Below are 25,714 nucleotides of genomic sequence, written 5' to 3'. Positions count from 1 at the left end.
AAAGCGCCTTGAGTCGTCAGAAGACTAGAAAGACGCTTTATAAGTACAAGTCCAAGTCCAAAAACACGATGATGACGACGGGAGGTCAGTGTTGGCCTGTCTGTCGCTCCACCACGTTGATCTGAACTGAAATATCTCATCAACCATTGGAGGATTTCCATGAAACGCTGTAAACATAAACTCAAAATGCGTGTATGAATCTGAAAATGAGCATAACATGGGACCTTTGAATAGGATATAAATCTAATTCCTTTAGAACACGCACGTACTTTTCCCAATCAATAATAAATATTGCTGTTTTGTGAGTGATTGATAAGGAACGGGCTATTCTTAACTGTGCGTTGCCGATCTTTAACGGACCATTTTTAATTTGCTTTTAGAGTAATTCACTTATTTCCAATGAATCATGCCGGTTGCAGTGAAAGTGGCTCACATGTGCGTACGTGTGTGTGTGTGTGTGTGTGGATGGGAAGGCGGCAGACAAACACGAATCAGGTGGAATAAAGAAACACAAATCTGTTCCCTTTGACAAAACAAACAATTCCCTTTGAACATGTTGTTTAAACTGTGTTTCAGACAGAGAAAACTAACGACTATCCTTTTATAATTCATAATTAGCTCATGCGGAGGTTTGTAAAGGAACGCTTGTGTTAACAGGAAATGGATAAAACTGTATTTGAGATATTGTGTGACTTAAGATGTGTCCAAATAAATAACTAAATAAAACAATTAACATACAAATGCATCTGTTGTTCATCTGTTTATTTTCTGAATGCTTACGGAGGTGCTTTTATTCGCCCTGAGCGTAAAGGTTGTTGTGATTAATCTCATTAATCTGGTCTTATCCTCTGGACTCCAACCTTTTCACCATATTGAACCATGAGTGATGGGAAACCCCAGCGACCCAGAGGTCAGAGGCAACGTTGATATCGACTTCCACCTCGATGAGTAGCTCTCGTCAGATTCTACTACGATATATTTCATCTCAACGTGATTACTTGACCTTTGGCTCGTCATAAATTCATCTCTGTGCTCAGAATTTACTCTCATAAGTCAGAATAAGGAACACGTCAGCTCAAAATGATGCGTTTCAAACCCCTTTAATGATCTCAGGTAACTTAAAGACAGAGGAGTGGGACTGACAAACACCAGGGAAGCAGCAGCAGTGTGGGCAGAACCCAGAGTGAGAGTTACTGCGGGTGGAACGGACCGACGTCGAGCTTTACTGGGGGGGGAGCAGGGCCTTGGTCTGGTCCATCACCTGCTGGAAGAACTTCTCCATCATGTCGGACAGAGGCTTGACCTGCGCGTGGAAGTCGTCGGTCAGAGGCTTGACGTGAGCGTTGAAGTTGTCGGTCACAGGCTTGATCTGGTCCTCGATGTTGGCGATGAAGGGCTTGACCTGCTCCTGCAGCTTGGCGGCCTCGGCCTGGACCCTCTCGACCAGAGGCAGGATCTTGGCCCTGCTGTCCTCCATGTAAGTCCTGCGGCGGGGAGGGGGAGGAAGTGACAGTCGTCTGTTAATCGCTGCTGCTGACTGACTGCGTCAATCACCAGGTTCATGTGTGCATGTATTCACAGTTATAGGTCGAGAAAGTGTGGATCTTCAAAACAACCCGTTTACTATAAGTGTTTAGTCTTTAGCCTCATGTTTCACATCATAAATGTGACTTTTTCATCTTAACAGTTGACTAAAAAGTGACATTATTTGGTTTTTAGAGCCAGTTTTTTCTCAGTTGTGGCATTTCTTAACTACACATTCATTTCTTAAGACTTTCTACCAATAAAAATTAAATAAATAAACATATACTTTATATGTATAGCAGGGGTCGTCAGTGTTTTTTACAACAAAGACCCCTGAGCAGAAAGAGACACGGAGCAGGGACTCCCTACTGTATGTAATGTAAGACAAATTGAGTTGCATGTTAAATTGCGCCCACAATAACATGAAGGGTGGCCTGCATACAATGCTAAGCTATTAAAATAATAATTACTGACATATTCATTCATTTATACGTCTTGTTTTAATGTTAAACGTACATTTGCAAGCGCAGTGAATCTTTCAGCTTAACTGTATTATTGTAAGTATCATCAATATGTGAATTACATTTTTGCTAATATGTTGGATTCATGTTAACGTATATTTTCAGACATTTACGTCAAAACAACAATAACTTGGCGACCTCCTCCTGCAGTTACTGTGAGGGGCCCCTAGTGGTCACAACCCCCCCCCCCCCCCCCCCCTTTGACATTTAGTCCACAGTGCAACAACAACAATTTAGCTGCAAAAGCTTCATTCTGCAAAAATATCACTTTGTAAAACAGTCATGAAAGAGTGAATGCAGCGCTGTCGGTGAGGGTGTACTTAGAGCAGCAGGTAATACTTACTGGGCGGAGTTGGTCACCTCCAGAGCCTTCACCTTCTCCACCATGTCCTGGGTGGCACCGGTGATGCTGGCCGACATGTCGGTGATGAGCTTGGTCATCTTTTCCAGATCCGACTGGGCGTCACGCTTCACCAGTGACCCGGCCTCAGTGCCTGAGAACGCACGTTTACCGTTATCTATCCTGAATCCACTCAAATGGATTAAAAAGCGCACGCTGCGGGGCCTGAACACAGTACGAACAGTAATACTGCCAACTCTTTAGACTGAACGGGAGGCGTGCACGCACAATATGAGCTCAGCAGTTGTGTTAAAACCCTTTTAATGTGGTTGAACTTGCACGGTCCACTGAAAGGACTAACCTTTCATGAAATGCTCATGGCATACTTACTTTAAAATTGCATCAAGTTAAAAAAAAATCAAGCGTTTTAGTCGCTTAAATGTCACCGAGAAAAGGTTTTTATGTGCAGAAAATGAAGCGTATATTTAGTTTATATGTTTTAAAGTCTATAGCTGCACATGTGTCGAACACTGTGGGGTTTTGTCTTACCGTGGGCGACAGCCAGCACGACGAGAAGAGCGGCGACAAGGGAGAATTTCATGGCTGCAGATGAGCAAGACCAACCTGGAGAAAGTTAAAGGGTTATGCAGACGACACTGAGAGTTACAGAGCAAACGGCTGTAAAGCAGTTTGAACGTATGTGTAGACGTACAAAGGATGAGACACACCAAAAGGAGAGCAGCGAGAGACTTACCTTAACTCCTGGGGTTCTCTGACCTAACGGTGCCTTGTGTCGGAGCGCCCGGGGCTTTTATAGCTCCGGAGGATGAGTCAATCACAGCTCATCACAGTGGAATCACACCAACGTACAGACGAGCTGGCTGAACCTTGGTGCTTGATAGCTGTCACAAGGAAGACACAAAGTCCACTCTGTGTGTGTGTGTGTGTGTGTGTGTGCGTGTGTGTGTGTGTGTGTGTGTGTGTGTGTGTGTGTGTGTGTGTGTGTGTGTGCGTGTTTGTGTGTGTGTGTGTGTGTGAGTGAGTGATTCATTTTACATGTTTGATGTGCTTTTAAATAAAGTGCCCCATATAAATTTATATATATATATAGTTCTTCATGTCTTCTTATTGATACAGTAGTTTAAAGTTATTTGTAAAGACATTGGTTTCATAAAACACTGTTGGGTTCGACCCCGTTAGCTTGTGAAATGTCACATATCGTTCGTTCTTAAAGAGAAATTATTATTATTATTATTATTTTGTGTTCTGCTGATCTAATGAAAATTTCTAATGTCTTTTTAGTTCACACTGTTTTGTTAGGAGTGTGTGTGTGTGTGTGTGTGTGTGTTCGTGTGTGTGTGTGTGTGTGTGTGTGTGTGTGTGCGTGTGTGTGTGTGTGTGTGTGTGTGTGTGTGTGTGTGTGTGTGTGTGTGTGTGTGTGTGTGTGTGAGGGTAGAGAAGAAGGAGGGTGAGCCGTTAAACGAACTACAGTATTTTCTCCTTATGTGCCTCCTGACAGTCAATACTTTGCATTTCCCTCTGGTTGATGTTCAGTACACTCTACTATTACCTGTGTGTGTGTGTGTGTGTGTGTGTGTGTGTGTGTGTGTGTGTGTGTGTGTGTGTGTGTGTGTGTGTGTGTGTGTGTGTGTGTGTGTGTGTGTGTGTGTGTGTGTGTGTGTGTGTGTGTGTGTGTGTGCGCGTGTGTGTGTGTGAGAAACAAAGAGATCCATTGTGATCTGTTTGATGTTGTAGATCTGTAGGTTTTAGATATAAATGATATTTTCCTGGTACGATAACGTCTCAGAATACGTCACGTTTTCACAGAATCAAAGTTTAAGTAACAATTCTTATTCTTATCAGATGCAAAGACCATTAAAGGAAGGAAAACAGACGCTTTCTTTGGTTGAACAAACACTTTATGATAAATAAAAGGTGAAACTTTGTAGATCAGCAAATGCACACGGCGTGAGAACTCTCAATACTAATATAAGAAATACTTAAATAAGTACAAACAACAAATATTATACAGACTAAACATGTATTAGACAAATGCATAACTGTGTAACATGAAACTGGTTTATTGCTGCAGCCCTATAACTTATATATATATATATATATATAAGTTATAAGTGCAGTGATCTGACAGCTGAAGTTACTTTAAAGATCAAGGTTTTACACATAAAACCGATATTTTTTAAATGTAATTCACTGTTTTTGTTATGAATGAAACTACCCAACACTATATAAAGTGTTAAAATGAAGCATTACTTCAACCAGCTGTAATGAAACGTGTTCACATTTGGATACAATGATCCAGTGATACAGACAGGGGGTCATTCACTTTTCATGCTTTGAGTACATTTGCTGCTTTTCCTATAATAAAGTCTGGAGTGCAGGAATTTACACGTAGTGAAATATGAGTAAAAGATACGTCTTTTATAAATGCACAGGTATAAAACACTTCCTTTAACCTTCGAAATCAACTGAGAGAGAGAAAAACTGAACCTGAAAACTATGAAAGTTGTAATTTTCTGCTGATGTTCTCATGAATAAACATTACGCAGCACTTCACTCACGACCAGTGGTCTGATTTGTGATGTGGCCCTATGTGCGTTGATGGTTAATTATCTGCTTAACAGAGGGTCAGTTGATGAGACAGAGGTCCTGAGATGTGCTGATGCAGTCATGGACACCCTATCAGCAGCAGCCGCCTCATACTGTATGTACTGTATCTGCAGCAGGCTGAGCGCCTCCTGATAACCTCATCACAGGAAGATACAGCAGGAAGATAGTGAGTCATCATTCTGGCTGTTACTTCACCAAGCTCGCACCGCGTGTGTCTCCAAATCCTCCAATGTGTATTTTTATTTCTCAGGCTTTTTTTGTGTGTTTTTAAACATATTCTCTCTCTTCTGCAGCCGTGCGCAAGGTTATGTGTGTCGTGTCTGCACCGTTACCATGGCAACATACCCATCCGTCTGTTTTTTGCAGCCCCCTCTATATTGAACTCAACCGCTCGCTTGGGTTGAATTTAGTACAATAAAGTGATTACACTCCGAGTGAGAATGTGGTAACTACTCAAGTGTTTACAACACAGCCACTTTGCTTCAGTGAGTACAAACGCTTTGTGCGCCCGTCTTTCCTTCAAAGCATCTTCCCAAAGGTAAAAATATCCGTATGAACAGCTTCAACCGGCTGAACCCAGTGTGATTGAAACGGGAACATTCATCTGAGCATCGTTGAGAAAACATAGTAATGCTTGTGCAGTTGTAGGTGTTATATATCGTAAACGTTGCTGTACGATGATGTGGACGTTGTCGTGCTCACACGCCAGTTCAACATCCACGAGATTAGAGTTCAGGCCAGCTTTTATCTGACCTTAGCGTGCATTACACTGACTTTAGGCCTGTAATGGTACAGTTCTGTGCTGTTGTGGCACGTGTGTGAATCTAAATAAATGACCTAAGATACTTGACGTATTGTATGGAACTGCAGACTTTATTAAAACAGACCATTGTAAGTGGTTATCTGTGCTGTTGGATTATCTTCAGTGGGGTTATCTACTGGAGTTCACTTCGGTTGAACTTCAGTAAACCCACCACATGAGAAGCCTCTACTGTGAGTGCAATACTGTGGGAAATGCTCAAAAGGTATTGTAAGGGGGCGGCTGGGGGCTGAGTGGTTAGAGCAGCTCCATGTAAAGAGGCTGAAGGTCCTCTAGGCAGCGGTCGCAGGTTCGACTCCAACCTGCAGCCCTTTGCTGCGTGTCTCCCCCCCTCTCTCACTTTCACCCCATTTCCTGCCTGTCCTATATAATAAAGGCTTGAAAATCTGCCAAAAAAGAAACTTTAGAACTAAAAAAAAATGCATCGTAAGAGCAGTCTTCTGGATAAGATGAGCCCTGACACCCTGTGAACCAGATTTAGGGTAGTGAGGGCAGTGACAGACCCCCACCCGAAGATCTTCAGAACCCTTTAAGCCTTAAATGTAAGAGACCCTCCTCTCAGAGCCTTATTATGCATGGATGTCCCCAGGTAAGATAGGAAGTATGCTCCCTCTAAGGATTTCTAAATAAGCGAGTGTCTGTCAGTCTTCCCCTTTAAAATGAAATAGGTGGTGTTCAACGTGCACCATGTTTGAAGATGAAATTTAGTCTTTAACGTGACATTTCCAACATTTCATGTTTTCAAATTTGCTTATCTGACTCCACTGCAATTGATCCGTGTCACCACAAGATGGTGGTAACGCTCCTCTCCACAGGAGCCTCCACAGCGTGCAGCTTCAGTAAAAGGCATAGTGACTTTTCCACCATTTCTTTATTGATTTGTCATTGAAGCTACATTTGCACATGTTTTGTGTGCAGAAATGAGAAGTAACAATAAATAAATAATAATAAATCGACAACAACTATTCGATTATTCGAGCATTTCATAAGTTCTCCCGTTGTTTAACAAACCTCCTACGTCATTGTTGTTGTTATTCCTTTTTTTAGGTTTTACTTTCTTTGTACATTATAATTTATTTTTAATTCTGAAATACATTTATGTTTAACCGTGGAACATGTAAGAAAATAAATGTTTATATATTTTTTTTCAAATAAAAGAACAAACAAATGTACTTTTACGTAACCTAGCAACATCCGCCATCCTGTTGTCGTGTCATTATTGACGCTTTTTTTTAGGTTTTACTTTCTTTGTTCATTATAATTTATTTTTAATGATTTTTTAAAATTCAGAAATATATTTATGTTTAACCCTGATACGTGTTAGAAAATAAATGTTTATATTTTATTTTTAAATAAAAAAACAAACAAATGTACTTTTACGTAACCTAGCAACATCCGCCATCCTGTTGTCGCTATTGGCGTACACACGTAACGTCGGTCACCCGCGTACGTCATTGTTGACGGTTTTTTAGGTTTTACTTTCTTTGTACATTATAATTTATTTTTTAATGATTTTTTAAAATTCAGAAATACATTTATGTTTAACCCTGAAACGTGTAAGAAAATAAATGTTTATATTTATTTTTTAATAAAAAAACAAACAATGTACTTTTACGTAACCTAGCAACATCCGCCATCCTGTTGTCGCTATGGCGCACGCACGTTACGTCGGTTAGCCTCGTACGCGCGCACGCACGCACACACACAGAGGAAGAAAGACGTACATCATGGCGGACGTGTTGGATCTTCATGAAGCGGGAGGCGAGGACTTTCCTATGGATGAGGATGGTGATGGTATTAAATATACTTCAAATCAGCCGGGGAAGATTCTCCAGAACCCCAGAGTTCAAACGAAGTGTAAATTTAGAGGATAGCGTTAAAAAAAATCGGGGCTTTAACGCTACGAACGCGGCCTGCGTGGTAGCAGGCCCGAGACATGCTAACAGGCTAATGTGAAGCTAACAGCGCACCGGTGGTTCATTCATTCAACGCTCTTTTGTAAGATACATTTCGCTTTAGTCGTGGTTATTGTGAACTTTAAAGGTTGCTTTTATCAAAACACGTTTATTTAAATGTGTTTCTTAGCTCGGGAGCGTGGTTTAAGACGTAACCTGAGCGGGTCTCACTTGTTGTGTTAGCCGCTGCTAGCACGCCAACATTAACGTTAGCTAACTGTTTGTTGAGTCCAGTGGAAGAACTACAAAAAGAAGTAACACCACAGTGTGGAGATACTCTTATAAAAGTAAAAGTCCTGCATTCAAAGCGCACTAGTGTTCGCATCTCAATGTGTTTAAAGTGCAAAAAGTAAAAGTCCACGTTGTGCTGAATGGCTTATTTCAATTCAGTTTTATTTACAGTGCCAAATCATAACAAAAGTTATCTCAGGACACTTTACAGAGCAGGTAAAGACCACACTCTATGACTTATTTATGATTTACACAGACCCAACAATTCCCCCGTAGAGTACCATTTCACAATAGCAAAGGATCATATTTAAATTATTTGTATATTAGAGTAAATATCACTTTAATGTTGCAACTGGTAAAGATGGGGCTAATTTAGTTTGTATATTTTTGTGTCACATCAAATAAAACAATGTTATTTGCTGATAAGTTGTATTAATGGTAAACATCTTGTCTTTAGTTAGTCTTGTTTGTTTGTCCTCAAAAAGTTAAATAAATGCAGGTTTTTATTCTTTTTGCATTACACAACTAAAATATGGCAGCAGCCATGTTTTGATATGCTCATGTTTTTTTTTCTTCTTGACAATAATTGCAAATCAAGCAAGCAATACCAGCTGTGTAATGTATTATGTGAGGATAACAATAATAAAGAAAATTGAATAAATAATAATAATCAAAATCCGTAAAGTGACCAAATAAATGTAGCTGGTTAAAGCGTAATACTTCCTCTAAAGGGAAAGGTTTTGACTTGATGAACTTTTTGTCCGCAGAGAGCATCCACAAGTTAAAGGAGAAAGCCAAGAAGAGGAAAGGACGAGGCTTTGGCTCAGGTGAGTTATTATCATCGTTTCTGTTTTTGTTGATACATGTGACGTTAATCTCCCACTGCAGTTTTTTAAGGTTAGTCAGAAGTGCTCAGTCTGTTTCTGTGTGTCGTTTCCAGAGGAAGGAGCCCGGTCCAGGATCAAAGAGGACTATGATACTGTGGAGCAGGATGGGGACGAGCCAGGACCTCAGAGATGTAAGTGCTGCAATTTAGATTAAAGATGTGAAAGAACAGCAACATCCAATCTGCCTCTTTGTCACGCTGAAGTGCCTCTCTATTCTTTAAGAATTTAAGAAACAAATTAAAATTTGCAAAACTAATGTTCCAAATATCCGTATTGTCACCAATTATGTGCTTTTAAAAAAACTTTACACAACAATGCATTAACACGTTCACATGATCCGGCTGCTGTGCAATAAAGACATTTTAAATCTCTCACACGTTGCGACTGTTCCTCCGGGTTTACATTTGTCACTTAATTTTAAATCATAAATCACATGTTTGTTGTAAAGCATTTTGATAAATTACTTTAAAAAACAACTTTAAAACTTATTTTACTGAGTAGTGGATATATTTTTTTATCCAGATATACGGCTGCCAAAAAGGACAATTGAGTAATCTTAATGATTAATTTAATACTAAGAAAATTAAAAATTAAATTGACTGTGACATTTAAGTTACGTAAACAAGGGTTTTCATATCAAAGTGCAAAACTGTAGGTTTCAACTGGCAACTGCAGCATGTTAAAAAAATAAATTAAAAGGGGGACCAAAGTCACAATAACACTAAAAAACCTAGCGATTGATGCAGCGGTAGACCCGCAACTCCTGATCTATGTGAGGTAAAATTAGTAATTAATAGTTACTAGTCTTCAAAGCGAGACTGGTCGCTTCAGTAAGGCTGGAGTCAAACCCCCCCAAAAATCTGCACGCTATCTCTAGATGAACCAAATTGGCCACAGAACACGGAGAGCGCTCTACCTGGTAGCATTGTGTTCAGTTCCCCATATTCCCGTATAAAATATTCTAAATATAGTGTAAACTCAAACTGAATATCATTTTTTAAGGTGGCTTAAATAGTAGTAACGCTTTGCTTCCGTGCCAATACGACTGCCTGATTCTCCAAACTGGGAGCATCTACTGTAGGTAATACACTGACTATGCATATTTACCCATAACCTTATTTCAAAACATCTGAAATATCCCTTAAAATAATAGCAGAGATACTCTGAACCGAGTCGGACTCATGGGTGCATAAAGAGAACAGTCAAACACGCTGTTCTTCTAAACTTACTGTTGACTAGAGCTACAAAAACACCTGACGTTATGATGCAGTAATTACGTAGTGATATTGAAGAAAAACATAAATTAATTGAAGCGTAGATGCCGCCAACTAATGGCTGCAGCCCTGTCCAGATATATTTTTATTGTTCTCAAAATAGCTTTTGGTACGATAACAGCTTAGCTCCATGACTCAAACGTAGCATTGATGCATACGAGGAACAAACTGGGGCTAACTGGGCTTTATATTGGACTGGTGTGTATTTGTCCATTTTGCATGGAATGAGAGTTTAAGTAATCACGACTCCACTTGTTGTTGACTAAGTTGAAAGTGCTGCTTGGTTTATTTGACCCCCCCGATGCCCTTTTCTTGTGTTTGTCCTGTCGCAGCTGTGGAGGGCTGGATCCTGTTTGTGACAGGTGTGCACGAGGAGGCCACAGAGGAAGACATCCACGACAAGTTTTCAGAGTTTGGAGAAATCAAGAACCTGCATCTGAACCTTGACCGCAGAACCGGCTACCTCAAGGTGAGACCGATAACCGTGCATCATCGGCACACTTGGGATTTTCACGGTGTCCTTCGTTTCATGGAAAAGATGTTCACGCACGTCTGTTACTGTTTATTTTGTGTTTTCACTGACACGGCTTCTGGGCCTGTGCGTGCGTGTGTGAGGTCAGGAAGCATTTGACTGATCCAAAACAATCTTTCTTCCAGAGTCGAACAAAATATTTCAGTGTCTTTATTGCAAGTACACACACACGCGCACAGTGCAGTAGATCCACTGCGGTGTAATAGAGGAACATTAGACCCACCGTACACCACCCACACCATTATAAAAGTGTCCATATCCAGACTATGAAGACAGTTGAGTTTAGAAAACCATCCCCCTTCTTAGCTCTTTGTAAAGCAGATATTCACTTGATCAATAGAGGTAACCTTGTTGCCACAGCTACTTGATAGTGATGGTTTGATACTAACATGCCAACATTTTTAAAATACATGTTTTTGACTCATGCAGTATGTTACGCACTTAGACTCAGACGTAGACTCATTGTTTTTTTTTTCTGCTGTCCAAAAGTACAGAATGCTTTGACTTTCCTGTGAGCCACAAGGGGGCAGTGTTGTTTTACACATGCAGTAATAACAAAGTGTTTTTGCCTAGAAACTCTTTTCTCCAGTCATTTCAGTCAATCATCAAGAATGTCCACTTAAATAACAGGCTGTTTGAAGACTTGACTATTAACATTTGCATGTGTTTGTTGTCAATGCTTCAGAGACATAAAATGTATAATCTTTGTATTGGTTAAGCTTTTTTTTACTATGTTTAAAGTGTACGTGAGCCCACGCTGGTTCCAGCAGGGTCATTACGGTAGTCGACCCGGAGAATATTAGATTACTAAGTGATAAGCAGGCCTGTTCTGTAAACTGTAAAGTGCTGCCAAATTCCCAAGCAGTGATGCGATAAATCCATAACAACTCCCGTTCTGTCCCGATGACTGTTCACAGGGATATGCACTGGTGGAGTATGAGACATACAAAGAGGCCCAGGCAGCCATGGAAGGGCTCAATGCTCAGGACATGATGGGTCAGCCTATCAGTGTCGACTGGGGATTTGTCAGAGGGCCCCCCAAGAACAAGAGGAGGTGAGTGGTTTGTGTTCATCTGTGTGTTTGGCTGTGGTAGCAGTAACTTCCTGTTTCCTGTTAAAGGGAGTGTTGTCAACATTGTACACGTTACACTGCATGAATAGCTGTGTTGGTGGAATTTCATCAGGTTATTGGGATATTCATATTTGCCTTCTGTCGCCCAGCCATTGGTGATGGCAATGTTGACAGTGTAGCTATTTAAACCGTCTAGATAATTAATAAGTGTGATCTAAATTAGTTAATTATTTGTGTGGTTTTTTTTTTATAGATCACTGTACTTTAATATAATGTTTTAATAACTGAACGGTGTTCTTCCACAGGACCGGCGGACGAAGACGCAGCAGAAGTCCAGACAGGAGGCGGCGTTGAGTTCGGCTGTCGTCATCGGCTCGAGGAGGCGTCCGTCGCTTTGACAGGCAGTTTATAATCTGCTCATAAACCTCGTTTTTGTACAATATTTTTGAGTAACAGTCGTATGGCATCATCTGTAATTCCAAACATAAGAATACAGAATTTATCTCGAGTGATAAGTAACAAAAATAATCGATTGGCCCGCCCGCGTCAACAGCAGCGTCTCCAGCTGCTTCCCAATGCAACAGGATACCCACTCAGCTGTTAGGGAAGCTACGATCTGACATTCAGCACCCGCTCCTTGGTTGTGCACGATTATGGTTGTTGTTTCAGTTTTCTCAATGTCTTGTGCATTCAGTTGTTTTGTTTTATATTACTTGGGGGGGCATATTAAACTTTTTAAAAGGTACATGTGTGCACTGATGTGTGTTTTATTTAGCCCTGCTGATGACGTAGAGTTTACATCATCCCGGATGACCTCACCCAGGCAGTAGTGCCGCCCCAGCTATTTTGTCAACTCCAAAGCACCTGTCACTCCGGCCCCTGAGTGCCACACTCATAGGCTGCTCGGACAAAACCCACTTGCCCTTTAGTTCTTCCTCCACCAATTGGCGGAGGGAGTGTTTCGCACTCTGCTTTTCTCATTTGGTGTTTACACTTTTGGGGGAACATCAGTCAAAGCCCCCGAGAATCCCCATTGGCTCTTTGGAATGTCAATCAAACGGATCCTTCTCTCTGATTGGTCGGATCCTCAAACGGGGGCGGGGCTTGACTCATCGGTTGACGTTGTTGTTGTAAGTGGTGGAGAAATTACTTTGTCGGCGGTGGTCCTGTTTGGGGATTTTTAACGCGTATTCTCCGCCGGTGAAGATGTTAAAAAGTTAGTCCCGGAGGCGGTTACGGTGTTCACGGGTCGGTAACCGGTGGAAAACTAAATGGGACGATTAAAAGAACCATCCGCGAGGCCGCTGAAGGTAAGCAGTAAAGGGATACGTTAACGTTAGCTAGCGTTAGCTGCTGATTAGCCAGGCTTGAAGTAGCCACTTGCTAACCCAAACGTTAACGGCTCGATCTACTTACCGGGGGGGGAAACAACACACTTACGTGCACCGGGAGTTCATGCACACGTATGGCAGCATCCTAAACATGTCTTGAAACGGTCTATTAGGTGTAAAATAAAGTTATACGGGAGTGTAAACGCCGCACGGACCCCATGCGTTTGAACGCCTCAAATGCGTTTATGTAAGCATGTGTATTGTTCGTTGATATTTGTGTTTCACAGAATAGTCACAATAGCCACAATAGCTTTTTTTTTAGGACACCCCGTCACACTGATGTGCATCTGTTTACCCTGCAGGCTGACTCTGTGGCTGATCGTTTACATTTAGCGTCACTAGCTGTCAACTGTGCAGCTTAAACGGTGCCTTTTTAAAAAGTTGTCCTGCACCGGAGCTCGGTTCTGCCGCAAAAGCTTCACATCCGTCATGTTCTCTTTCCCCCGATAAGCTCCAATTGTATCAGCTTTCTAATAGCTGGCAGTCACGATTCAGATTACCCGAGCCCGGTTTGTATTTAAGGTGCCTGTGATGTAACATTTACTTAAAGCACCGGCTTATACAGAGAGCATCCCTGGAGCTGATCGATGCCTATTCCCCTAACTTCTTAACCAAAAAACACACTGGATGACCTGATCCGAGGGAGTCAAGGCACCAAAGCGAGATCATGTCGCTGCCAGATATGTGTGAGCACCGCCTGAGCTGGTCATCCGGTTCATTTGCCCTGTGCTCGGTTTGAAACTAGGACTTGGGGTTTATTCGCCGTCATTTTCCACATCCTCACCCTGGAGAGAGAGAGGCTTGAGTTACACTTTGCCGTTGAATTATTCAGCTCTTGTATTTGTGGGCTCTTTTGTTTGCACGGACACCACCAGGACAGACAGTAAACATGAAGAAAGTAGGACAGAGGTGCTTCTTTACTGCACTTGGCCCCCAAGGGGACTGTTTATATATTGTTATCCTGTTGGAGATGCACGCAGCAGCAAGTAGGGACCTCCACTTCCAAGCTTGATGGGATTTAAAGAAGCCGTGCATTGTAGGAAAATGAAATGCAGCCAGCCAGCCCTCCCACCTGTACTCATTCCTTCCAGGGGCTGTGCGGGGTGATGTTTGAAATGCAGCACACACACAAACGACAGCCTGACAGTTGCAAAGAGGACTGTGGAGAGGCGGCGGTGTTGGAAAAGTTAGAAGGAACTACCGGCGTAATGTGGAGAAGTATGGCAGGTAGATTTGCCCGCTGTACCAGTCACCGTGGTGGCAGGTAATCCTCCATCTGTTATGCATTGTTTCATGGTATCAGTCCTGGGATCCACCACGCACGGTGGCTTAAAGATGGAAAATATGTTCAGACCCCGTATGGGAAGGGGTGTGCGGTGGTGACGGCCCTGTCAGGCTTTATTATGCAAGTCCTCATCACTTCAAGGAACACATTGATGCACACAGCAGCACAGAGAGCACCCCGGGCAAGTATTTGAAGTAGTCCGGAGTCCCATCCTTCCCAATGCAATTCAGACGCCACACTGTCAGAGTGGAAAAGGAAAAATATCTTGTAAGTTTAGTTTTTTACCACTCAACATAGTTAAAAACACAGTTCATCCATGCCATAACATATTAGTCATATACACATTACTATAGATATTATTATAGTTACTGGAAGTGTGTCTCTCTCTGTCTTTGTGTCTGTCTTTGTCTCTCTCTGTCCATCTGTCCGTCTCTTCTCTCTCTCTCTCTCTCCTTCTCTTCCTCTCTCCGGTGCAGACAGATGTGCGTCCTCCACAGAGCTGGGTCTGTCTGACGTTCCTGTCTGTTATAGTGAAGGTTTTCAACGCCACCGTACTCTACGGGGGAGTTGTTGGGTCTCTGTAAATCATAAATAAGTCGTAGAGTGTGGTCTTTACCTACTCTGTAAAGTGTCCTGAGATAACTTTGGTTATGATTTGGCTCTATAAATAAAACTGAATTGAATTGAATTAAAGAAGCCGGCTTGCGAACGTCTGAATGGATTTAGTCGGTGCACAAAACAGGAGCAAGGATATAAACCCATGCACAACCTGCTGCCAGTGTCCCAGAACAAGGCAGAATATTGTTTAAAGCTTCAGTTGTCCTTTGAGTTTATTAAAGAATATATAATGATTTTGCTGATTCAAAGGAAAATGTGCGGCAGTTTATCATAAAGCAATGTCTGATGGTATTTAACTGAGCTGCCGTATTAGCAGGTCACAGTAGCCATTGGTTAAAAATGACGCGGATGATAAGGAACGGGTAATGTTTTCACTTTCATCAATATGTTGGCACTTGTAATGCCTGTGGGAAAGGATTTGTTATAGAGCTATTATCTCAAAGGTGCAAAGTTGCTCGACCTGGTGGCAATGGGATGATTGGCACATTGTTGTGATGTGACACACAGCAAAGTCATATGATTTCACAGGGGAGGGTTGAGCAGCAATGAACTAGTTTGAGTCTCAGTTGTTAGTTTCAAAAAGCAGGAAGTGAGTTTACTTTAACATGTTTTGTCTGTGCTCTGGAGCATTACTTCTCAAAGGTTCTGCGTCTCTATCTTAACTTTCCTTAATATCTTTAACGTGGATCTTGTTAACTGTTTATGTGCTGGACGGCTGTGGCTGCTGCGGCCTCGGTGTATATAGTGTTTCACAGGGTTAACATGCTGCTTCAGCAACGCAGAGGGCATGAAAATTTAAATTTGTCTCTCGCCGGGGTCCCCTAAACAGCTGCTGTGTGTGTGTGTGTGTGTGTGTGATCCAGTGTCACTTTCTATTTGATTATGGAGGTATTCCCATAGGATCACTCAAACATGGTCAGATTAATAAGTAAGTAGATGAGTGCTTCTTCAGGTTATTAGGACAAACACATGGCGTCAAGTGTACAGTTCCACTTGGTTTTACAGTAGAAGAGGCAGCGAAGCGTAACCCCTGCTTCTTTTAAGTCCCTGTGCAGCTTTCGTTGTCGTCAAGACGAAGAAGTGACATGTCACGAAACTCCCATCCCCACAGCCGTGCATCTGTGTTCTTATCTCTGAGCAGCTACGTCCCGAATGGCAGGAGCAGATGTGATACGAAAGAGAAAACTACCTTGGTCCCCGCAGTGCCACAGTGAGACAGGAATCAATAGGTGGCTTGTCTCCGAGAGGCCTCTGTGTCCAGACAGCAACTCATAAAACTCTGTGGAGCCCCACCCTCCCCAGCGTTTGCTGGTTGCCTGCCAGTCTTGTGACACAGCAGCCAGCCAGGGCCCAGGGCTGTTTGTGTCAGGGTGGAGAAACCTGGAGCGGAGGCATCTACCTGGGGAGGCGGCAGCTGCTTGACTTTGAACAACGTGTTGTGTATATTTAGGCCTTCACTGAAGGCTTTGGGGGTTACATCTAGATAATAAACACAGGTATTATAACTGTGGAAGTGACTATTTAGTAGCGTGGAGTGGTTTAATGAGGACGATCCAGCCTAGGTACCAAACTGAGCAGCTCTAATCCCATACAGCATGAGACGCCACTCCCACATGAGAAGCTATGGTAATGAGAGCCGGCTGTATCACTTACTGTATGCTCTTCACCTTTTCCTCCTCTAAATGCAGAGAGAGCAGGGTGGGGAGCTGACTGATGATTATACTTGCCACCGGCCTGAACCTTCCTGTTTTAACCGCCCTGTCGTAAATGTTGGCATAAATATGCAGCTATTAGAATACATCATTACTTTGTTAAATAAAAGGCTTCAATTTAAAAGTGAATGAATTACAATAGCAAACACGGCGTGACAAGTATGTCACATGCACATTTGTTACTGTCTGTTGTGTCTGTCACACCCCGGCTTGTGACTGCTGCTGTCGCTTTTTCTCAGCGACGTACCGACTTAATGTAAATCCCTCTGGAATCTGTGTTATGATTAATTTCAAATTCCTCTAAGATTCAGTCACAGGTCCAAGACCGATCACTGTGATGTCGGACTTGCATCTATCCACTAGACAACCGGCAGTACATTTACTCAACAATAAGCATTTACCTTGAGATATGTAAAATCTGCAAGCTTGTTCATCTCTCATTTCTCACGCAGTGGTTTCACACCCGGAGATATTGCGATTAAACTGCAGGGCCCTACCTTTAAGTCGACATCAGTCTGTAACAAAAGACCATCGCCACCAGGCCGTGTGATTTTTCTACGGGAAACTCTGGCATTGCTAGATATTATCATGAATATAAAGAATTTGTTCCATCCATTCATCTTCAACCTCTTGTTGAGGCGGCTGAGTGGTTAGAGGAGCTCCATGTAAAGAGGCCGAAGGTCCTCCAGGCAGCGGCCGCGGGTTCAACTCCAACCTGCAGCCCTTTGCTGCGTGTCCCCCCCCCCTCTCTCTCTTTCATGCCTGTCCTATATAATAAAGGCTTGAAAATCTGCCAAAAGCTAATCTTTAGAAAAATAAATGCATTGTAAGAGCAGTCTTCTGGATGAGATGAGCCCTGACACCCTGTGAACCAGATTTAGAAATCTGTGACTTCAGCGTGATTCACTCATCAGTCATTCATCTTCAACCGCTTGTCCCTGTCGGGGTCACGAGGGGCTGTAGCCGATCCCAGCTGACATCGGGCGTGAGGCGGGGTCCACCCTGGACAGGACGCCAGTCTATCACAGGACACATAGAGACGAACAGAGACAGACAACCATTCACACCTACGGGTGATTTAGAGTCATCAATGAACCGAACACCTGCACGTCTTTGGACTGTGGGAGGAAACCGGAGAACCCGGAGAAAACCCACGCAGACACGGGGAGAATTTTACATCTTATCAATGCACCTGCAATAAGGGTGGGCGACCTGCCATTGAATAATATCCCAATACTGCATATGATACGATAATATCCTGAAATAGTCTTGTTGGTTGTCTGGACTCCTGACCCTCTTTGCACTTAAACTCATAATATATGGTGAAGTACGTTTATCGTATGTCCCCTTTGCCGTTTCGTCCCGTTTACATTATTTACACATTACTAATTTTGTTGTAGACCTAAATGTTTATATTCAATCCCCTTGCACTCTCTTTAGGTAGCAATGTCATAGAGTAAGTCAACCAGTAGCAATATAAACGATATCATGATATATTTAATAACGTATGAGTTAAAGTAATATTATCATGAATGATACAGTATGGCCCAATCCTACCCGCAGATCATTTGTCCCGTTGCTTTGAACGTTCATGCATCACTATGCTCTTTTATAGCTGACAAATGGACATAAGACCGCGGACAGTACTGTAGAAACCAACCGATAGCTGGAGGATCAACATTTGTGTAGTGGGTGATGCTTCAGAGCATTATAGCGGGTGAATAATTAGATTCAGAAGACGCTTCAGCCTGTGGACCAACGTGTAGTTTCCTGTGCGGACTGGAAGACATCAGTCCCTCCCTCCCTCCCGCCCTGCCCCGTTGATCCAGGACAGCGGGAGTAATCCCACACACACAGCCCTGATGAGGAGCCTGTCACCCACGATGACATCACGAGGGAGTGACGTGAAGCCGCCCTGCTGCGTACAGGGCCTGGCCCGCAGCACGTGGGGATTCACATGAGCATTAGTGCCGCCCGCCTGCAGAGGCTGGTGCTCGTTTAGCCACTGGCTTTAGCTCCATCTGGGCTCGGTTGACTTCACATTCAGGCTGACTTAGAGAGAGAGAGGGGAGATCTTGATCATCTGAATCAGTCCTGAGGTGAAAGCTCCATTTTGCCTCTAATATTAAAGCGTTTTCCGAAGCTGCCGTCTCTCTCTCTCGTAGCAGTGTTATTTTGTTTTGCAGGAGTGGAACAAATCTAGTTAACCCTGAAAACAGCGCAGCCTACGGTTCCAGTTAGTGTCTGAGAAACGTCTCATATCCCTCAAGGGTTAATATGCAAATTAAAGCAGCCGTCATCTCCCTCGCCTTCTAAATGCGAGTTACGTAATAACAAGCTCATTGTTTGCACACTAAGCAAAAAGGATGTTTTGGCATCATTGCCAACGTGGAGACAGTATTTGTATGTGTGTAGTTTAATCTGTGAATATGTCTAAGAACAAGAGTTTTTCCACTTTTGGGTTTTATGTGTCTTTCTTTTTTATGAATCTGGCTTTCACAAAATCTACAAGTGTGAGTGTTTTTGTGCGTTAAATTGCAGATTGCATTAGTGCTTTAGTCATTAGTGCTTTAGTCTCTAAAGCTAAACTGAAGTCTTGTGGTTTTAGGGCGCAATCACACTGTCCTTCCGCACCGGGCCAAAACAGGTTTTTCAGGTCAAGCCTAGTGCGTTTGACCAGTGTGAGTGCAACCGCTCCACGCATAACTGTGGCCAGCTGGCCGTCCACGGCCCGTCTGAGAGAGGTGGGCTTTGGTAAAGCGCGTTTGCACATGTGCGCCTGTTGGGACATAGAAAAAAGAAGGAGGGACCATGCACGGACATTTAAAACAATGGCGGTGAAAGGTTCACGTTGGTGTGATGCGGAGGTGGAGTGTTTACTGCAGATTTGGTCGATGAAAAGATTCAAAAACAGTCGACAAGACGCACAAAAACTCAGAGATCTACGGAAAGATTTGGAAACAAAGCCACGCATCGCCATGACGTCATCAATGCGTGTGACGTGTTACGGCGTGATGACGTATAGGCAGCAAGAAGCATTCTCCGAGGCCCAGGTAGTGTGAGTACAAACGGGCCTGGAGGGGGGGACAAGGACCCTAAAGCACGGGGCGCGGGACGGACGGAGAGTGGGAGTGTGCACTTAGAATCAGAAATACTTTAATAATCCCAGGGGGAAATTAAACAGATATTCAAATAACAAATATTACAAAGCCGGAAACATATATTTTAAATATTATTCTATTTTCTTAAACTTTTAGGAAATATAAACAAGATCAGGAGGACTTGCAGTTAATTAACCTTTAATCCCAAGAGTTTACTCTGAGTATATATTTGACATCTATGTTCCCAGTGTGAATCCTTAAGTATCAGCACTATTAACACATTTTGATAATTTTAATCATCTTAGTTATTACCGTAGAGTCATATTACATATGTTATAAGCCGTGGTTGGGTTTCCCCACCCTTTTGTTAATAAATAGGACGGCAGTGCTCAGATGGATGCGGAGGCTCGTATTTCTTGAACAACGGCTCAAAATCGATAACGAGGCCGCCAGGGGTGAATGAGTCTGGAGTTCAGAGTGAAGCTATTTATCCTTCTACCTCCGTACGGCTGTCCTTCAGAGGCAGAACAACTCTTTGCACTGGATGCTTTTTTCTTGTATTGATAGCAGATTCCACTTCGCTCACTCACTTTGAGGATCCGATACCCCCATTACATTTTGTGCTGTTTCAGGTGTCCACCACACTGACACTGCACTATGTAATGGGGTCTCTGCGTGGAATATGGGAATGCCAATTATGCCCCACTATAGCCCTCTCCACAGTAGCCGGCTTCATGCGGTTGTTAATTAGCACTCCTTGCTCCTCGGTGCTTAGTGGGCCTGACTGCAGCCACATGCCCTGGGCGCACTAGCAACCTCTGAGGCCAGCTTTGATAGACTTCACCACCATCACCACAGAGGGGCAGAAATGAAGAAAAAAAGGCCATGACATACTGTTTGTACTCACACTACCTGGGCCTCGGAGAATGCTTCTTGCTGCCTATACGTCATCACGCCGTAACACGTCACACGCATTGATGACGTCATTGCGATGCGTGGCTTTGTTTACAAATCTTTCCGTAGACCTCTGAGTTTTTGTGCGTCTTGTCGACTGTTTTTGAATCTTTTCATCGACCAAATCTGCAGTAAACACTCCACCTCCGCATCACACCAACGTGAACCTTTCACCGCCATTGTTTTAAATGTCAGCGCATGGTCTGTCAAGCGGGCAGCAGCTAGGCACAGTTGCACTCACACTGGTCAAACGAACTAGGCTTTACCCGTAAAACTTGTTTGGGCATGGTACAGATGGACAGTGTGAGTGCGACCTTAATATGTTAACATGACATCGGTATAGAGGACATATGTATAATCATATTATTAGGTAGGTCTGTTTATTTAACAAAACCTTGTTGCATCTACTGTATCTACATGGAGAAGGGACTTTTCTCCAGTAAACTGTGACTTTGGCTTTGCAGGCATGTGCGTGCTGTGCAGTATTTTAGTGAACTTGGAGATCTAAGTGAATTCAGAGATCTTCTGCTACATGCACTGCTACACCATGACATCAGCTCTCAGACACACTCTCAGAAGCTAATACTGCCCATTTCAGCCGGCTGGACTCGGCTGTTCTAACTTTGCTCCAGTGAAAACCAGTCCACGTCATACTGGAGAGAACCACTATGAAGCACTCTGTTATGCAAGGACTAGGGTTTGTCTGAAGCCATGTCCTATTTTCTTGAACCAAGTTTATAACCTGACTGGTCAGATGGTTTGTTAACCACAACCATCAGATGGTTTGTTAACCACAACCATCTGAGATGCCGCCATTGGAAACCGTTTGGAAAAGAGCCGGCACTGTCAGAACAAATTCTTCACATAACTAACCGGATGAACCGCCTGTCTATCAAACCCTCTGTAAAGTCCCTTGCTCTTCTTCTTTAAACAAGGTCGCGGGTACAAGCGGCAGAAATGTGTCTCCTCAGGAGGGGGTCTGGAGTCTCCCTTAGAGAGAGGGGGAGAAGTTCAGCATCCGTGAGGAACTCGGAGTAGAGCCGCTGCTCCTTTGCGTTGAAAGGAGCCAGTTGAGGTGGTTCAGGATCATCTGGTAAGGATGAACCCTGGGCGCCTCCCTAGGGAGGTGTTCCAGGCACGTCCAGCTGGGAGGAGGCCTCGGGGAAGACCCAGGACCAGGTGGAGAGATTAGATCTCCACACTGGCCTGGGAACGCCTCGGGATCCCCCAGTTAGAGCTGGTTAATGTGGCCCAGGAAAGGGAAGTTTGGGGTCCCCTGCTGGAGCTGCTGCCGCCGCGACCTACTTTTGGTAAAAGTGATGCTATTGCCTCTTTAGAAGCTCCCACTGTTGTTTTAAATGATATGGTTGCCTCTCGTGCTCTTGTGTCATCGTCATTTGGGCCAGAGTGTCCCGTGTGGGTCCCGGTAGTTGCAGTTCCACAGTTTAGCCACTGTGTTAAAATGGCTTCCAACCCCCGCACACTTCCTGGGGGCCCGGGAAGATGGATTTTTGTATGACATGTGAATCTCTCATATTCGTGTGAGACAGCAAGAATTCAATTGTGTAATGTAGCCAAATTTACATCATCTCGACACCTCACTTGAGCCCATCCTGCATGTAAACGGCTGCCTGCCTTAACTCCACTTGCTGCGTTATGTTGTGAACACCGGAGCGTCAGGGTTATCATCTTTGTTATCTAAACTGGGCGGGTACTCAGGTGTCATGCTTTCAGGAGCACACGCGGCGTCACTGATATAATATTGTCTTTAATTAGGCTAAGGAATTAGGCGTTCACCAGGGCGTTTTGTTCCTGACTGTCGGGGGTTTTGAACTCTGCAAAGTGCAGTGTTACTATGTTTAAACTGTGATTATGAACAGATTATTTTTAGACCATCTGAAACAGGAGGTTGCTCTAATTCTAGCAACGCAGAGATTAGGTGGTGATTCTCTGTGTGCGTTGGTGCTGTAGTCTTGCTTACACAGTTGTCATTGCTCTGGTTTAGATGCATAAACACTCAGAGGTAGCAGTCTAGTGTCTAAAGGGCCTTAAGGGGTGGTGTCCAATGGTAATAATATTCTCAAACCACCATGAATGTTTTTCTTCCTCATTCCTCGTGTTGTATTTTTAGATTAGCTTAACTTTATTAAATTGCAGTAGCTCACTCAGTCTTAAAGTTCAAAGTCACTGCAACCACTGGTTAACACGTATTTAGCCTCTATTCACTCCGAAACAATGCAACTGAGGTCAAATTCATGATCTGTAAGTAGATCCTGTTTTTGTCACCTTATTTTGCCTTGAGCTCTCACGGAGGAAAAAAGGGCTGGTTGCTGACCTCACAATGGATCAGGTTTGGATGTTACTGAGCCAGCAAGCAGGACAGGGAGGCCGCGAGGGGGAAGTTAGACTTGGCAAATTTTTGTGTGATGACTGGACAGCTTTCGGACCGGACCAGCTCGAGTGGCGCGGCGTGGTGTGGAATCTCTGACATCAGCTGCGTGTGCGTTCAGACTGGTGTTGTCTTACCCGTCACACACACTCAGACGCCCACAGCTGGTGGTCAAGCCTCCGTCAGAGCTGGAATGTGCATGCTCCGTGTTTCTCACTGCAAAAATGTTATTCATCGTAGGAATAAAAATATACCTGCTTAAGGAATTTTCTGGACCATGTTTTGGTTTCCTTCTAGGGAAGCTGATCTTTTTCCAAATTCCTACTTGTTTGTAAGTTCTTGGTGAGCTTGGCGCTTCTTACAGCGTAGGCTGAAGCGAGTGGTGAAAGGTAATTAATGTCCTTATTTGGGAAGAAGATAACCAGTCTTGCTGCAGCTGCATCAGGGGTCTCTGCTCCAAGCAAGACAAAAGCTTCCTTGGATTCACATGAAAAAGCATTTTTCTTTACGGTTAATGGACTAGAAACGAGCCACTAGCTCCTATATTTCACATGTCGACAGCAGCTCTGTGGATGTTCTCTTTGCTTCAGTGGGTTGTATTGATTTTTCTCCAATGACCAGCTTACTAGTGTATTTCCTTTTGTCCAGGGAAATGGTCACACTCCAATTTACTGTATTGATTTCTCACATGTAAAACCAAAGCAACCGAAAACATCAGTCCCGTCCCTCAGTACTGGTCGAGCACATCTGCTCAGATGAGTGGGAGAGTTAAGCCCCTTTCACACATGCACCGGAAATCATCTCCACAGTACCTGGCAGAGCTATATGTGAGGACGCAGATATCTGAATCAGCTGGTTTCAACATCAGACGGAGTTCACCCTGCCAGCTCCATACTACAAAATCTATGTATCGTAGATTGTACGCAGCCCATGTGTGAATAGAGCGGATCGTTGTTGGCGAGCGAGTGGGCGCGTTGATGCAGCGAGAACAAAACCGGAAGAAAATAAAAATCTGAGGTTGAAGAAGAAGGCTTATTTACGCAAATATGGGACGACGAGACTCGTGGTATAGCAAGAGACTCTGTTATGGACAGGCAACATGACGGCAGTATGATCCGTGTCAGGTCCTGCTCCTGCATGCTCCTCCCACACGCCCCCCCTCGCCTGAACCAAGCGGAGTATTTCCTGTAAGGGAGAACCATCTGACATGGACAATCCTGTTGTGTGGTACATGTGTTAAAGGGCAACTCCGAGCAATATCCAGACCTGATTCGTCAAGTTCATAATGAGAAAACGGTTTGAGTGAGGCAGCAGTTTGCAAATATAACATGAAGTAATATCTATCAGTACCAAACTAACAGGATCTTTTACATTTTGCTGCTTTACTTAAATATGAACCTTAACTTAAAGGTGCTTTATAAATGAATTTATTTTGACATTGAGAAAAGGAGGCAGAGCATTGGCTTACGTCGCTACCCAAACCCCTGAGCCTGAGGGGGTATTTACAATGCAATGCTTATCATATGCTTTAGCATTATGCTCCTTGGTGCTTAGTGGGCCCCCAAAATAAGGTGCATACATTATTTTTGAGGCTTGCACTGTTACATAAGATGCACGTAGCTGCCTTTGAAGACAACTGATGTTGCAAAAAAGGCCAAAATTGGCCGATATCTCCTGCTTTTTCTTCACAGGCGGAGCAGTTTTTCTATGGCGTAAAAGATTTATTTATTGTGCTTTTTAGAAAGCACGGCCCCGCTCTATAGAATTATATTACACTATACCCAGCCTTGCTATATTTACCTTGCTTTCTGTTGCTTTAGGGTCTGCTGATTCTCTTTTAAAGAACCCTTTGCATTACGTCAAGAGCATCCTATAGCTGGGATTCACTCTGCATAGCACATACGCAGCAGAGCCTTTGTGCCGCTCCGTCCAGCTGAGAGAAACTTTAGTAGGACTGGCTAAAGGGCTCGGTTTCCCTCCATTCCTCCGGCCCGACAGCGACCGGGCTCCTTCCCAGCTGTAGCTCTCAGTGTTATGTAATGAGTCGGTGTAGGCTGCCTGGGCTCAGTCAGTAACCAGATTACAGCACTCCACAGATAAAGGCCGCAGAAGGACAGCCATCTCACCACACCTTTGTTTTCCTTCCTCGTCTGGTTTTCTCCAGTAGCGGGGTGTTTACCGTGATTGATTGTTCGCAGCAAACCAAGCCCAGTGGAGCATTAAAAGAAAAAGAGCACAGGCCATAGACTTACTGAGAAAACGAATTAACAAGGAAACAAGACAATAAGCTACGCCTATCACAGACGTTAAGAGCACTTAGACTGACATCTCTGATAACATAAAACTGATTGAAACCCAAGTGCATCGACCATACGGAGATTTAAGTCTCTCCAAATTCCCCTCATTAGCTGTGAGTAAAGCCCTGCTGATAATGGGTTTCTGAGGCTATTTGAGAGTTTAAAAAATCTAAAGTCTAGTGT

The 25,714-nt window shown here is 43.4% G+C and overlaps 3 protein-coding genes across 5 annotated transcripts in view; 2 read left to right on the top strand and 1 right to left on the bottom strand.

Annotated features, from left to right (window-relative positions):
• Positions 1 to 1,222: 1,222 nt before the first annotated feature.
• On the bottom strand, positions 1,223 to 2,992 carry LOC310950915 (type-4 ice-structuring protein-like; the record flags this gene model as incomplete). Its single annotated transcript, XM_083918946.1, has 3 exons — positions 2,935 to 2,992; positions 2,389 to 2,539; positions 1,223 to 1,484 (listed from the first exon to the last, which is right to left on the bottom strand). The coding sequence occupies exons 1-3, from the start codon at positions 2,984 to 2,986 to the stop codon at positions 1,223 to 1,225; spliced, it is 465 nt and encodes a 154-aa protein (XP_083775072.1). The 5' UTR covers positions 2,987 to 2,992.
• A 4,559-nt stretch (positions 2,993 to 7,551) lies between these two features.
• rbm8a (RNA binding motif protein 8A) lies at positions 7,552 to 12,529 on the top strand. Of its 2 annotated transcripts, none has more exons than XM_083918854.1 (6): positions 7,552 to 7,627; positions 8,787 to 8,846; positions 8,960 to 9,037; positions 10,513 to 10,649; positions 11,630 to 11,766; positions 12,090 to 12,529. In XM_083918854.1, exons 1-6 carry the CDS (start codon positions 7,561 to 7,563, stop codon positions 12,136 to 12,138), a joined length of 528 nt encoding a protein of 175 aa, XP_083774980.1. In that variant the 5' UTR covers positions 7,552 to 7,560; the 3' UTR covers positions 12,139 to 12,529. The 2 variants fall into 2 exon arrangements, with proteins under 2 accessions (XP_083774980.1, XP_083774981.1); XM_083918855.1 differs by having other exon boundaries at positions 7,553 to 7,621.
• Positions 12,530 to 12,954: 425 nt separating this feature from the next.
• otud7b (OTU deubiquitinase 7B) overlaps positions 12,955 to 25,714 on the top strand; it is a 48,083-nt gene continuing 35,323 nt past the window's right edge. For both annotated transcript variants that reach the window (XM_083918427.1, XM_083918426.1), the window contains exon 1: positions 12,955 to 13,094. The gene's annotated coding sequence lies outside the window, so the exon portion shown is untranslated. The remainder of the gene's footprint in view (positions 13,095 to 25,714) is intronic.

This window comes from Echiichthys vipera (assembly GCF_963691815.1).
Source record: "Echiichthys vipera genome assembly, chromosome: 8".
NCBI classification, from domain to species: Eukaryota; Metazoa; Chordata; class Actinopteri; order Perciformes; family Trachinidae; genus Echiichthys; species Echiichthys vipera.
This window is presented reverse-complemented; position numbering and strand designations above follow the sequence as displayed.